General features: G+C 43.5%; 2 protein-coding genes across 9 annotated transcripts; one reads left to right on the top strand and one right to left on the bottom strand.

The window, feature by feature from the left end:
- Positions 1 to 308: 308 nt before the first annotated feature.
- LOC136528143 (RING-H2 finger protein ATL74-like) lies at positions 309 to 1,490 on the top strand. The gene has a single exon (XM_066521059.1). It carries the CDS (start codon positions 409 to 411, stop codon positions 1,132 to 1,134), a length of 726 nt encoding a protein of 241 aa, XP_066377156.1. The 5' UTR covers positions 309 to 408; the 3' UTR covers positions 1,135 to 1,490.
- A 92-nt stretch (positions 1,491 to 1,582) lies between these two features.
- LOC136528096 (uncharacterized) lies at positions 1,583 to 10,379 on the bottom strand. Of its 8 annotated transcripts, none has more exons than XM_066521019.1 (11): positions 10,090 to 10,375; positions 8,977 to 9,174; positions 8,750 to 8,872; positions 7,873 to 7,910; positions 7,579 to 7,699; positions 7,098 to 7,156; positions 4,424 to 7,013; positions 4,103 to 4,245; positions 3,437 to 3,719; positions 3,192 to 3,266; positions 1,583 to 2,902 (listed from the first exon to the last, which is right to left on the bottom strand). In XM_066521019.1, the coding sequence occupies exons 1-9, from the start codon at positions 10,159 to 10,161 to the stop codon at positions 3,512 to 3,514; spliced, it is 3,552 nt and encodes a 1,183-aa protein (XP_066377116.1). In that variant the 5' UTR covers positions 10,162 to 10,375; the 3' UTR covers positions 1,583 to 2,902; positions 3,192 to 3,266; positions 3,437 to 3,511. The 8 variants fall into 8 exon arrangements, with proteins under 8 accessions (XP_066377116.1, XP_066377101.1, XP_066377126.1 ...); XM_066521004.1 differs by having other exon boundaries at positions 3,213 to 3,266; XM_066521029.1 differs by having other exon boundaries at positions 3,213 to 3,261; positions 8,997 to 9,131.
- Between the last annotated feature and the right edge of the window lie 1,151 nt (positions 10,380 to 11,530).

The raw sequence follows: 11,530 nt of genomic DNA, 5'->3' as shown, positions 1-11,530 counted from the left end.
AATAGGTCCTCGGATCAAGTATAATAAGAGGCTGTAAACTTGCTAAATGCTGAGATGGAGGAGAGATGAGAGAAACGGGCTGTTACAGCCAGCTTGAGTACCAGAATCAAGAAATTTTGTGAGAGATGAGTAGACCATACATTAATAACGAAGAGCTCACGGCTGTGGATGGGCTGAGAAAAGGCCGCAAAAGATCCCAAAAGTACGTCGACACGCCACTGGGCACTGGGCCACTGGTTGAAACAACCCTTTCTTTTCACATGCAAAGTTACACCTACAACGACATGCCTCGGGTGAACACTACCACAGTACGAGGCGCGAGGCAAGCCAGCATTCAGCTACAACTACAAACATGCGACGCCCTAGCCACGACGCCCGCGCACAAACACAGAACAGGCCTGTCAGGGCATGGCCACGGCGCGCGCGAGTAGGCGCCTGGCCGCGGGCGACAACGCGCACGCGCCGCTCCCGCACGCCACGCCGGCGGTCGGTCCCGTGTCGTCCGGCTCCGGCTCCGGCTCCGGCGGCGGCGGGCGGGCGCAGGAGTTCAACCTGTCCTCGGGCGCGGCCACGGCCGTGGTGTTCGTCTCCATCCTGCTCTGCTTCATCCTCCTCTGCACCTACTGCCGTTGCGCGCGGCAGCGGGCCGTGGCGGGGGCGCGCCGCCGCGTCATGCGCGACCTCGTCCCGGGCGTGGCGCTCTTCCTCCGCCCCTCCGCGGCCGCGCTGCCGCCCGTGGTGCCGTACGCGGTCGCGGCCGCCAGCGCCGGAGCCGCCAAGAAGAAGGGCCTGATGCCCGAGGACTGCCCCATCTGCCTCGAGCCCTTCGGCGACGACGACGGCGTCAGGGTCGTCCCCGCGTGCGGCCACCTCTACCACGCGCCCTGCATCGACCGCTGGCTCGACGTCCGCAACTCCTGCCCCGTCTGCCGCTGCGCCGTGGCCACCCTCTACGCCGCCGCCGACCGCGACAGGGACGCCGCGGCGGTGGCCGACGGTGCCCACGACGACGACGACGACGATCAGGAGGCCGTCCTGCAGCGCGTCGTCGCGATGATCGAAGCCATAAGAGTCGAACAGAGAGAAGACGCGGTGGCGCGGCGCGCGCCGGCCGGCGGAGGCGGAGGGTCATGACATGATTCATGATTGATACATGCATGGTTCAATTGCAGTGCAGGTGCAGCTAACTTTAACTAACCTTGTAAATTCGTGAGTAGTTTCGGTGTCACAGTATATAGGGCTACCTGGTGTGAGTGTGATCATTCACCATTTTTCTGACAACAATTTTTTCTTGAATTGTGTATATTCGAAATTATGGCATGTGATGAATGATTTTTTTTTCATGGTTCAAGGCATGGTCATGACCAATTCAGCATGACATCCCTGTTTTTGAAATGCTCTGGAATCGGTCTTGTTGCCTTGTACCTATACATACTTTGCCAGACCAAAGCAAGTTCAAACAACAAAAATATATATAACACTTTTAAGTATGCCATCTTCTAATTGTGTGTATTGTAGTGGTTTGTCATATTGGGTTGGGGGAATATAGCCAACAACCGCTGTAGTTGGAGAAATCATAAAGTCCAGCTAAGCTTTATTCCCAGGTGTATCAAATCATACAAATTTGCCTGCATAATCATAAATATTCTGCCGTTGGACAGCAAGCAGTCCAGAAATTGAGCAGAAGGCCTCCTCCCTGGTGGCAAAAGAGCGCTGTAAAATCATTGCCGACGCCTCACCTGCCGGCCTTCCATTTTTTTTTTGAGGGTGCCGGCCTTCCATATCTTCTTTTTTTTTAGGGTGCCGGGCTGCCGGCCTTCCATATCCAATATATATATTGGAATAAGACCTCAGAGGAGAGCCAATGAGGCGGCACTCCGTACCAAGATCCTTCATAATCCGGCAACTCGTGGTAGGTTAGGTGGTGGCTGGCGTCTTTGGGTTGACATAGGTACAGCCAGTTATAGAATTTACAGGATTATTAGGATGTACCAATTTGTCACTTGCACGAATGCAAGCTGGCAGACAGTGATAGGTGTGATAGGGTGATAATCTTATTTTGTCCTGTATTTTTTTTTTTGTTTTGTTTTTGGGCATTGCATAAGCCTTGTAGAAAAGCACTCGAGCAATGCGAGGTTCAGTTTTCTGCCCAACAACGGTTTCGTCTTCTTGAGCCCAGAGCCCCACAAGTCCCCAATTGTTGCATTTGTCAAAATCTTGCAATTAATCAATCAAGGTTAGGGATCACATCACATCATATGTATGGATTGCAAAATACAATAGGCCGGCATCCGTCCAGGCTGGGCATTTAGACTCGAGATACCACTGCCTGATTCTGAATGCAACACAACAGCGCGTTAGCACCCGTCCCCTTCGCAGGCTCGCACATAGGCCTCCACGGCCACAACAACGCTGCAGGTGACTCTGGGCAAACCAAACAGTCCAAATCATGCAGCACCCCACAAAGGAGCGTGGACTCTGGGCACGTGATGAGATTGCATAAACAAAGACGAACCATACGTGCTACCTCCACAAAAGGTCTCCTACAAGTTCTTTGCAGAGTGACATGAACGAGCACATAATATTAGTACCATCTATCTAATCTTTTTCAGGCACAGTTCAGAAGGAGCTACGTTTATCAGAAGCTATGTTGTGCGTCGTGTAAAAAGGCAGGGTGATCCGTATGGTCATATGAACATGATCGGTAGTCACTCTAGCCCACATAGTCTCGCATAGCATTGACAGTTCAAGACGATCAGGGCATCTCAAGTTCTGAGAATAGTCATTGTCCGATTTGTCTCCGAGGCTGGAGAACACCCGTGGCTCTTGGTGCCCTTGCTCAATTCTCACGATGGTGGCCTCCAAGATCCGGATGCCTCTGGCATTTTTCACAACATTCTTCCTGGCAATTAGACAAGCAGCTCGTTACATGTACCATTAGAAGGATCGATGCTATATAGTGGAAGCAGAGGAGGTTGAAAATGATTCTTTGAGTAGATGAAAGAGGGTTTTTTTTGGGCACGTGATTTTATTGTTCCTAACATTGGTGATTCATCTAGGAAAGCAGAATACCTATGTTCGGTGTCTGAAATGAATGTTTGTATTTTGGAAATAAAATTTCATTATCTCATGAACTTAAATCGAAACCAATCAATAAAACAAATGCTTCCTAGGTGAGGTGTTGAGGAGACCTTTCTGTCGGTATGTCCTACCAGGATATGTAGTGGACGGTGTATTCTCTTCTTCCTGATGACAGAGCCCCTATCCTTGGTTCCAAAAACAAACATGCAGAGAAAAAACTTGCTTCAGCTTCAGTTCAACCCAAGTATAGGAGTAATAAAGAAGATAATGTTAATTTTACAATTATTTTCCCCAGGTAATCAAATGCAACTGGGTGCATTCAAAGAAGCAGGAAATGAATACACGGATTAGGTACCTTCGCTGTGCTGTGGCCTGTGGGCCTCATGAGTCATGACTGTGGCACCCAGCTTTTGAGCTCTGTCACTAATTGCTAGAACCACCGTCCCCCCTTTTTGTTTGCATTTACATTTTTAAGCTCCATCACTAATTCCTCCCGTTGGGCCTCTACTTCCGCATACTGCAAGCTCATGTTCAGTAACCTGTCCTGCATGTCTTTTAGTTCTGATTCCAGTTGTGCTATTTTGTCATCATTATTCCCCTCACCATTCCTGCTCCCAGATTGCCGCTCTGCAGTGGGACTGTACATGGTAAAAGTAACAATATGATCCACTAGGAGGTAGGCCGCAGCCAGGTCATGAATACTTCTGAAAATTTTTGCATATTTGGATTGCTAACACTGATTGACAGCCTATACCATTTCATAGAAAAAAAAAATTGTCCAGACTCTATAACAGTATTTCCTCTTTTGCATGTACTTAGTATAACACTGACTGTTTCAGGACACTAATGTTTAACATGACTGCCAAGATGGAGTTTTATTAACAGATCATTAGAACTTGATCAATCGTTGGATATGCTCATATGCATACATATAATATTAAATCTTAGGGGCGAGTGTAAATTATATTTCTTGTACAAAGTTGGGAAAGGGATGGACAAGGTATGTGCTGAATTGCATTACCTCTTCACCTGTGTCCTATACATGCTATTTTCCTCCAGAGCTTCGGCAAGTCTGCTTTCCAATGACTGGATCTTTGCTTGCAGGTCTGGTTCCTCATTAACTGGAGAACAACCTCCATTGTCAGTAGGTAGATCATTGTTCCCCTAAAAAAAGTAAGGAAATAGCTGAGAGAAAGTAATCAAGTTGTTTTTCACTTTTCACATTTAAATCTAATTATTTAGCATAACAAAAGTTTCATATGTTTCACCATGCGCGCACACAAAAGTTATTTATTGAGAGAAGTACCTGAAAGCATACTGAATAAGAAATCTAATTACTCACCTGTTTTATGCTGCTCAGCTTTGCTTGCATGGATGTTTTACTTTGTTTGTCTCCGTTGATTGTATTTGAAGTATCCTGCATATGTGAGACTTTGTCTGTTAACATGGCCTTTTGCACCTTTAGTTCATCACATTCTTCAGACATCAACCGAAGTAGCTCTTCTAGTCTTCCCTTTTCAAACTCAGCCTCATCAAGGGAACTTTGCACTTTCAAAAGTTCATCTTGGACACCTGCTATTTTCTGAACTTGAACTTTTAATCCAGAATTTTCTTCCATTATTTGCAGTTTCTCATAATCGCTAGATTTATATTTCAGTTCTAATTCATTTGAAGTTATTCTTAAATTTTCTTCATTGGATTTAACAGCTTCCATCAGCCTTCTCATATCCTCGGCATCTGTTTTCAGCATTTCTTCGTTTTGTTTCGACACATTGAGTGAATCAGAGAGGGATTTAATCTTGCTTTTAGACTCCTTGCGTATATCTTCCAACTGAGACTCGTAATGTCTCAATTGCTCATTTACATCATGAAGATTGGAATGAAGTTTCACGTTGTCTGCTCGAAGGATGGAGGCCTCACGAATAGTACCCAACATGGAACTTTCTTGTTCCCCGTGTGTTGAAGATAGTTGTGCAGTAAGGCTCATGACCTCCCTCTCAAGATTCTCTACCTCGATAGTCTTTTCTTTATCAATCTTGTTTAAAAGGAAATGTGCATGATTTATCTTTTCTTCATGCTCCTTGTGCTCATGAAGTATATTCTCCAGTTCCAAGATAAAAGATTGCTCTTTTGAAGATATATCTTTCTGAATCGAAGAAAGTTTTACCTCTAGGAAGTCCACAGTTCTGCAAAAATCTGTGGTCTTTCTTTTCGAGTGCTCCAATTCCTGCTCTAGCTGTGTAGCACAACTGTGCAATTCCAACTTTTCCTTCTTTAGATCATCCGTCAATGCTTGAAGAGAATTGCAATCTTCAATGAGATTATCAACTTTAGCCTGCAGTTTAGCATTCAATCTTCTTAGAGCCTCTGAATCCTCCTGCACTTCTGAAAATCTTTTCTGAAATTCTAGTTGTTTTTGCTTCACTTCCACCTTTTGAGCTTCCAACTCTGATTGCTGCCATTCTACTTTATCCTTGAGATCTATGATCATTGTTCTAGAATCATCCATTTGCACTATACATGACTCGTACTCACTTGTCAGATTAGTCAACTCAACCTCCATTCCAGAAATGGACTCCAATAATTCTAATTTTTCATCTTCCAGCCTTGATATATGCAACTCTAGTTCCACTTTGCAGATTTCAAGCTCATGTATCTTCTGTCCAAGTACATTATCTATAAACGTTTTCATTTCTAGTTTAGAATGCTGCAAGCCTTCAATCTCTTTTTCTTTGAGCTGAACTGTACCCTTCAACAGATTCAATTCAGATTCCGTGTTTCCTAGTTCTTCACTTCTTAACTGGTAGCCTCTTGCAATATTGATTTCCTCTCTCTCCAGCTCTGTAGCACAGAAGCTACTTAGGTTCTCTCTGAGCTCAGATAATTCAAGAGTTCTCTCTTTTAGCTCCTCTTGGCTTTTTTTGAGCTTCTCTTCTAGTTCTCTAGACTCCGATTGAAAATTCAACATCCTCAGCTCAAGGTCAGCACATTTTCTTTCTAGGTATTTTGCTCTAGATTTTGATGTCCCAGAAAGATCTGTCGCATTTAACATTTCCTGAATATCAGAAATGCAAGAATCCTGTCCTTCGACCCCACTAACTTCTTTCAACTTTTGTATAAGCTCCATATTTTCCTCTGTTAATTCGGAACAATCATTCTCAAGATCTTGCATTTGAACCTTCAAAAATTCATTCTCTTTTTCCAGTTCAAGATATATAGCATCAGAACCAGCACCACCTGCATTCTCTATGCTGAGTACACGATCCAACTTCTCCCTCAATGCTACGATTTCATCTTCTTTTAGTGACATCTTCCTTTCCCACTCTGCATCTTCTTGAACTGACAATGCATTCATGGGTACCTCATGATCAATCGCATTACTCATTTGAGTGAAATTGGAGATTTCTGTTCTTTGTGCTTCTATTGTTTCTTCCAGTTCTTGAAGAATAGAAACAAGCTCTATATTTGCATCTTGACTCTTCTTCAGTTGTGTTGTTAAGTTTTCATTTGATTCTTTTAGAAATTGCACCTCATCTTTTAGTTCAAGCTGGACATCTATTGCATCACCAGACTTGGGAATTCCAGTAACAGTTTGCCGTGCAGTAGCCACCTCCAAAGACAATTTCAATTCTTCAATTTCTTGTCTCAGTGACTCTTGTTCGGCTTGTGAAGCAGAAAGTTCCAGCAATATCTCAGTCTGTTTCTTGGATTTTTCATCACATTCCTTCTGTAATGTCTCTAGATCATTTTTCAAATTTTGAGAATGGCTCTCCCACATATGTGCCTCGCTAAGAAGTTCTTCAATTGTTTCTTCAGCAGCGTCAAGGAGATCTTTGGATGAACCAGATGCCCCTGATGACAATTGAGCAAAACCACTTAAGGATGACTCATCGATACTCCCCTGCAGCATGTTTCGACCTGGAGTTTGAGAACTGAAAGATGAATCATTAGATCTATAAATCAGATCACCATGACCCACACTGATATCGTCAATAAAAGAACTAACAGTATCTTGCCTCTCTATGTACAATCCCTCATCAGAATCATTCCTTGGAGATCGTGAGAAGCTTGTATCCTGAAATACATTTCACAATCTATATTTGCGCATAGTAATCTTACTACTCCCTCCAGTTCAAAATACTTGTTTTAGCCTCTTTTACAATCTTCAAAATGCCTGTTCTACAACTAGGTAGCTTCAATATATTTTTTCCAGCCATAACCCATAACCTTATTTCTTCATGTATGCACACTTTAGGGAAGACTAATTGAGGGTAGTATTGTCATTTAATCTACCTTCTTCTTTTTTTATCGAACACGCAGGAGAGCTGCGCATCTTTCATATTAGAGAGAAAAAAGGGGAAAGAAACCCCATACAAGACAACCTACTTCCCTCCACTTTATCTACCTTCTTAGTTCTCGTCCCCATCTCTAAAACAAGTATTGTGAACCGTAGGGAGTAATTAATAACAAAAAAGGAAGAGTTTTGAGCAATCGTACCCTAATCCCAACTTCATCTTGATGAAAACCACCTAAATGGTTTGTTGATGAGAAATTAACATTCCTGGTGATCAAGTTATTAGAACCATCTGATTTGTTGTCCATGTCATCATTGCTTGGACTATTGCCAACAAAACATGGAGATGGTCCATTCCATAGTTCCATACCAGTGTATAGGGAAAAAGGTAACCAAAAAAAAACCCTTCTATGAGAAGCCAAGAAAAAAAGGTTGTACTGAGGTGATCACCTAAGACCTAAGATATAGCCAAAGCAACAATAGGAATCATCAAGTACCTTGATTTAGACTTTGTGCCAAGACACTGAATCTTAAGCTGCACATAACAAACATTAGACATTAGTTTAAGTAAATATATGTCAAAAGAAATGTATTTCTTCTGCTGAGAGATTCTCAAACTACACAAACCGAGGTGGTTCCCCTCTAGAAAACCACTTAAACCCAACTCACCCCAATGAGAGAAATGTTGTGACCTCTCGTACAAATGGTATAAACTGCTCAGCAACCACTTGAAACATCAAAATGCATAGTATTTAGTATTTTTGTTCATTGGATGGGAAAACACAAACTTTGTGTAAATTGTAAGATGAGTGAACATCTCAGAATCCAAAAGCTTTAGTATCTTCATTTATTGGACAGAGAAGCATACAAAATTTAGACTAAAAGTTGATTTGTGAGCCCTTTGCAAGATTAACTGGTCAAACCAAATGGAATACAGAGTTACGGACTATATCGTAGATGCACTACAGCGTGTGCACTGCTAGTAAGACTATGTTGCATACGAGGAGTAGCAAACCATAAGCTACAGTATATTATTAATTAAGCACAAGCACTCCTGCAATACAAAGTGAAGGCAATGGCCTAACCAAATCACCGCCAGTGGGTATACAACATCCAGCTAATTTTGATGCCAGGTCACAAGAATAGGAAACTAGTTCAGAGAATAGAAAAGTAACACAATTTATGCAGGTCAAGAGAACATCAAATTACTTTGACTTTTTCGGAAATACTTTAGTTTGAAGCATAACTACAAAGACTAAAGGAATGGTGAACCCAGTGAATCATATGAAAATACCAAACTTTTGGAAATTCTGGAGTGGGGGTGGGGGTGGGGGGGGGGGGGGGGGGGTGAGGAGCACACCTATTGAAACCAACCTGTAAAACTGTTCCAGAATTGCATTTCTTCAATGGCAATGAGATCGCAGTTGAGTCTTCTGAACTCAGATAGTTAGTCAGGTTTAGAAAAACTTCCCCGAGAATAGCACCTTTTGTTGATCCCTGTAACAGGTAATGTTTTGCAAGTAACACTACAATATAGTACATAGGCAAAAATCACATAAACAAGTAATAAACAAAACATGTGTATGGCAACAACATTATACCATGGAAACAGCAATCCTACATTGACAATCCTCATATTCTTTTGACGCTTCATCTTGAGAAAACCATATTGATTCCAGGATCGAGTCAGGCCATTGACAGATTCCATTTCGAGCAGCAGCTTTACTGGACCTGGCAATTGTTTTGCCTGTGTCCACTGAGATTATAGAAAGTAACAGCCTGTCAGATACTACTGGCACCTGTTCAGAAACGATAAATTAGAAGATAACATTAACAAACTTATCTCACTGGTAACTATTGAACAAGTGCCAATCAAAATCAAATTAATAAACTCGAGTACTTCAGGACATCACACAACATTACCACTAAATTCACAAGCATAACTGGTGTTTCTATTTCACTATCATGGAACAAATGAAATAGCACATGTATTGTTTCCTCTGTATGTTTTATGATGCATTCCACCATGCCTATTCTGAGTAAAAATGAGTACAACTGCCGAGCAATAAATGCCAGAGACCCTTATACAATCAAAGTTGCAATCAATCTGGGCCCCAGTCACTGCTTAAAGCTGCATGCTCATTACAATAAAAAATAGCATAGAAGCACACTCCTCAACAAATAATGAGGAGATGGAGCCATCTACAGATGCCTCCACTATGGTCTGCACAATCCAAAAGAAAGCATAATTATCTCGAGGTAGCGAACAATGATCAATAAGTAGTCTCCTGATTTATGATCTGTTGTTCTAGATTTTGATGACTAGCATTTTCTTCTCTTACTGAATCTAACTGCAAAATGACGACGCCAAGGAGGAAACTCTTTTCTATTACAGGGAGCGCATATGTACAGTCCACGCTGCCAAGCAACGCATGCTAAGATTAAATTCAGTCATTCAGTGGGTTACCAATCGATTGTCTGATCCATCACGCGAGGACAAATCGCCGCATCACGTGGCAGTAACCCATCATCAACGACATTTTTTTTTGTAAACCCGGAATTCAATCCGCTCAATGTTGAGTTGCGATTCTTGCCCCCACCCTAAAAAAAATTCCCAATGCATACACTCTAGCAATGGAACGAACGACCGCTCGGCTTCACACGAATCGCCGAACTCGCAACGCGTAATAATGAGAGAAACAAACAAAAGTCACCTGGACGGCGCGGAGGCCGGAGAACCTGAACTCCACTCGCTCCCCAAGCCGGCGGCGGTTCAGCCTCGACATCCAGCCCTCACCTCCGTCGCCACTTGGGCGTGCGTGCGTGCTCGCGCCCGAATGGCCGCAATCAATCTGGGCCCCATTCACTACACCCTGCTCCGCGCCATGGCGCTATACCTGCATGGATCATTGCGACATGCATGCGGTGGGAAAGGATTTGGGGAACCAAGCCGAGGATCGTCGGGTCGAAGCGGTGAAGAGGGTCGCCTTTTTTTAGCTACAAGTTTTACGGCGGTTGGAATGCGCGCACAAAAATTGTTCGGGAAAACAGAGAGAAATATCACTTGTGTGGGCTGAACTCCGACTAGGCCGAAACCGGTTGACTGGGCCGAACTCTAGCTTACATGGGCCGAAAACTGCATTTGTGAGACCAGGAAGAGGCGTTGGTCGGAAGGCTAGGACCCGATGATCGGCGGCCTTGTTCCCCCGCGTGGTTCTCCCGTGTCCTCTCTCTAGTGGCGACGGCTGAGCGAACCCCGCCACCGCCGCCACCGCCCTACGTCAGTCGCCAGGTGCTCAGGTTTCCATCTTCGGCCCTTCACCGGCGACCAGCACCCAAGAGGTACGCCCACCCCTTCTCTTCCGTTCCTGCTGTGCGGAACCGAGCACCCAGACCCTAGCTTAAGCTATTTGCACTCGGATCCTGATCTGATCCAGTTACTGAGGGTCTGTTTGGATCCATTAGCACAAAAAAAAAAGCTAGCTAATAGCTTATAGCTGCTTTTTTTTAGCTAGCTAATTTTTAGTAGGGGTTGTTTGGATTAATCTGCTAATAGGTGGTTGGATAGTGAATTCTAGATACATATGAACTATTTGCACCTATTAGCAACTCCAAATCTGCTAATGGAACTAATAGTTACCAGCCGACCAACTATTAATTAGCAGGTCTGTTTGGATTGTACTCATTTTAGCTGCTAATTTTTAGTGCAAATGGATCCAAACAGGCCCTAAGTGTAGTATACATGTTTTGTGCCTACAGACTTCATTTTTTTTCTTTCTTTTTTTCTTTTTTTTTTTTTGCAAAAAAATATTGGGTGTACATGTGTATACCCATGTCCTTTACTGGGTTCGCCTTATGTTCTAGGCTTCCAGCAACAAGCCTTGATCTCTGGCCATTTCTGTACATAGATATAGGAAATGCAGGTGTAGGATGTTGGCATGCTGCAGCTTATCTGAGAACCATCGTGATTAGATACTAACCCGTGACCAACGAGCTGGGAAGCAAGGGACATTTGCTAAAGTCCTCAAGTTGGTGTTAGCAGTAGCCACAGAGGAAAGAAAAAACTTTGGCAGTAGCCATTCTAAACATGAGTAGTCTTTTTTTTTTATCTCCCAAGTGATGCCTTGCTGTACTTTATCCCATTTCTAGTCCTAT

The sequence above is a fragment of the Miscanthus floridulus genome, chromosome 2, assembly GCF_019320115.1.
Source record: "Miscanthus floridulus cultivar M001 chromosome 2, ASM1932011v1, whole genome shotgun sequence".
Lineage (NCBI taxonomy): Eukaryota > Viridiplantae > Streptophyta > Magnoliopsida > Poales > Poaceae > Miscanthus > Miscanthus floridulus.
Note: the sequence above shows the minus strand (reverse complement) of the source record. Positions and strands in the feature narration are given on the sequence as shown.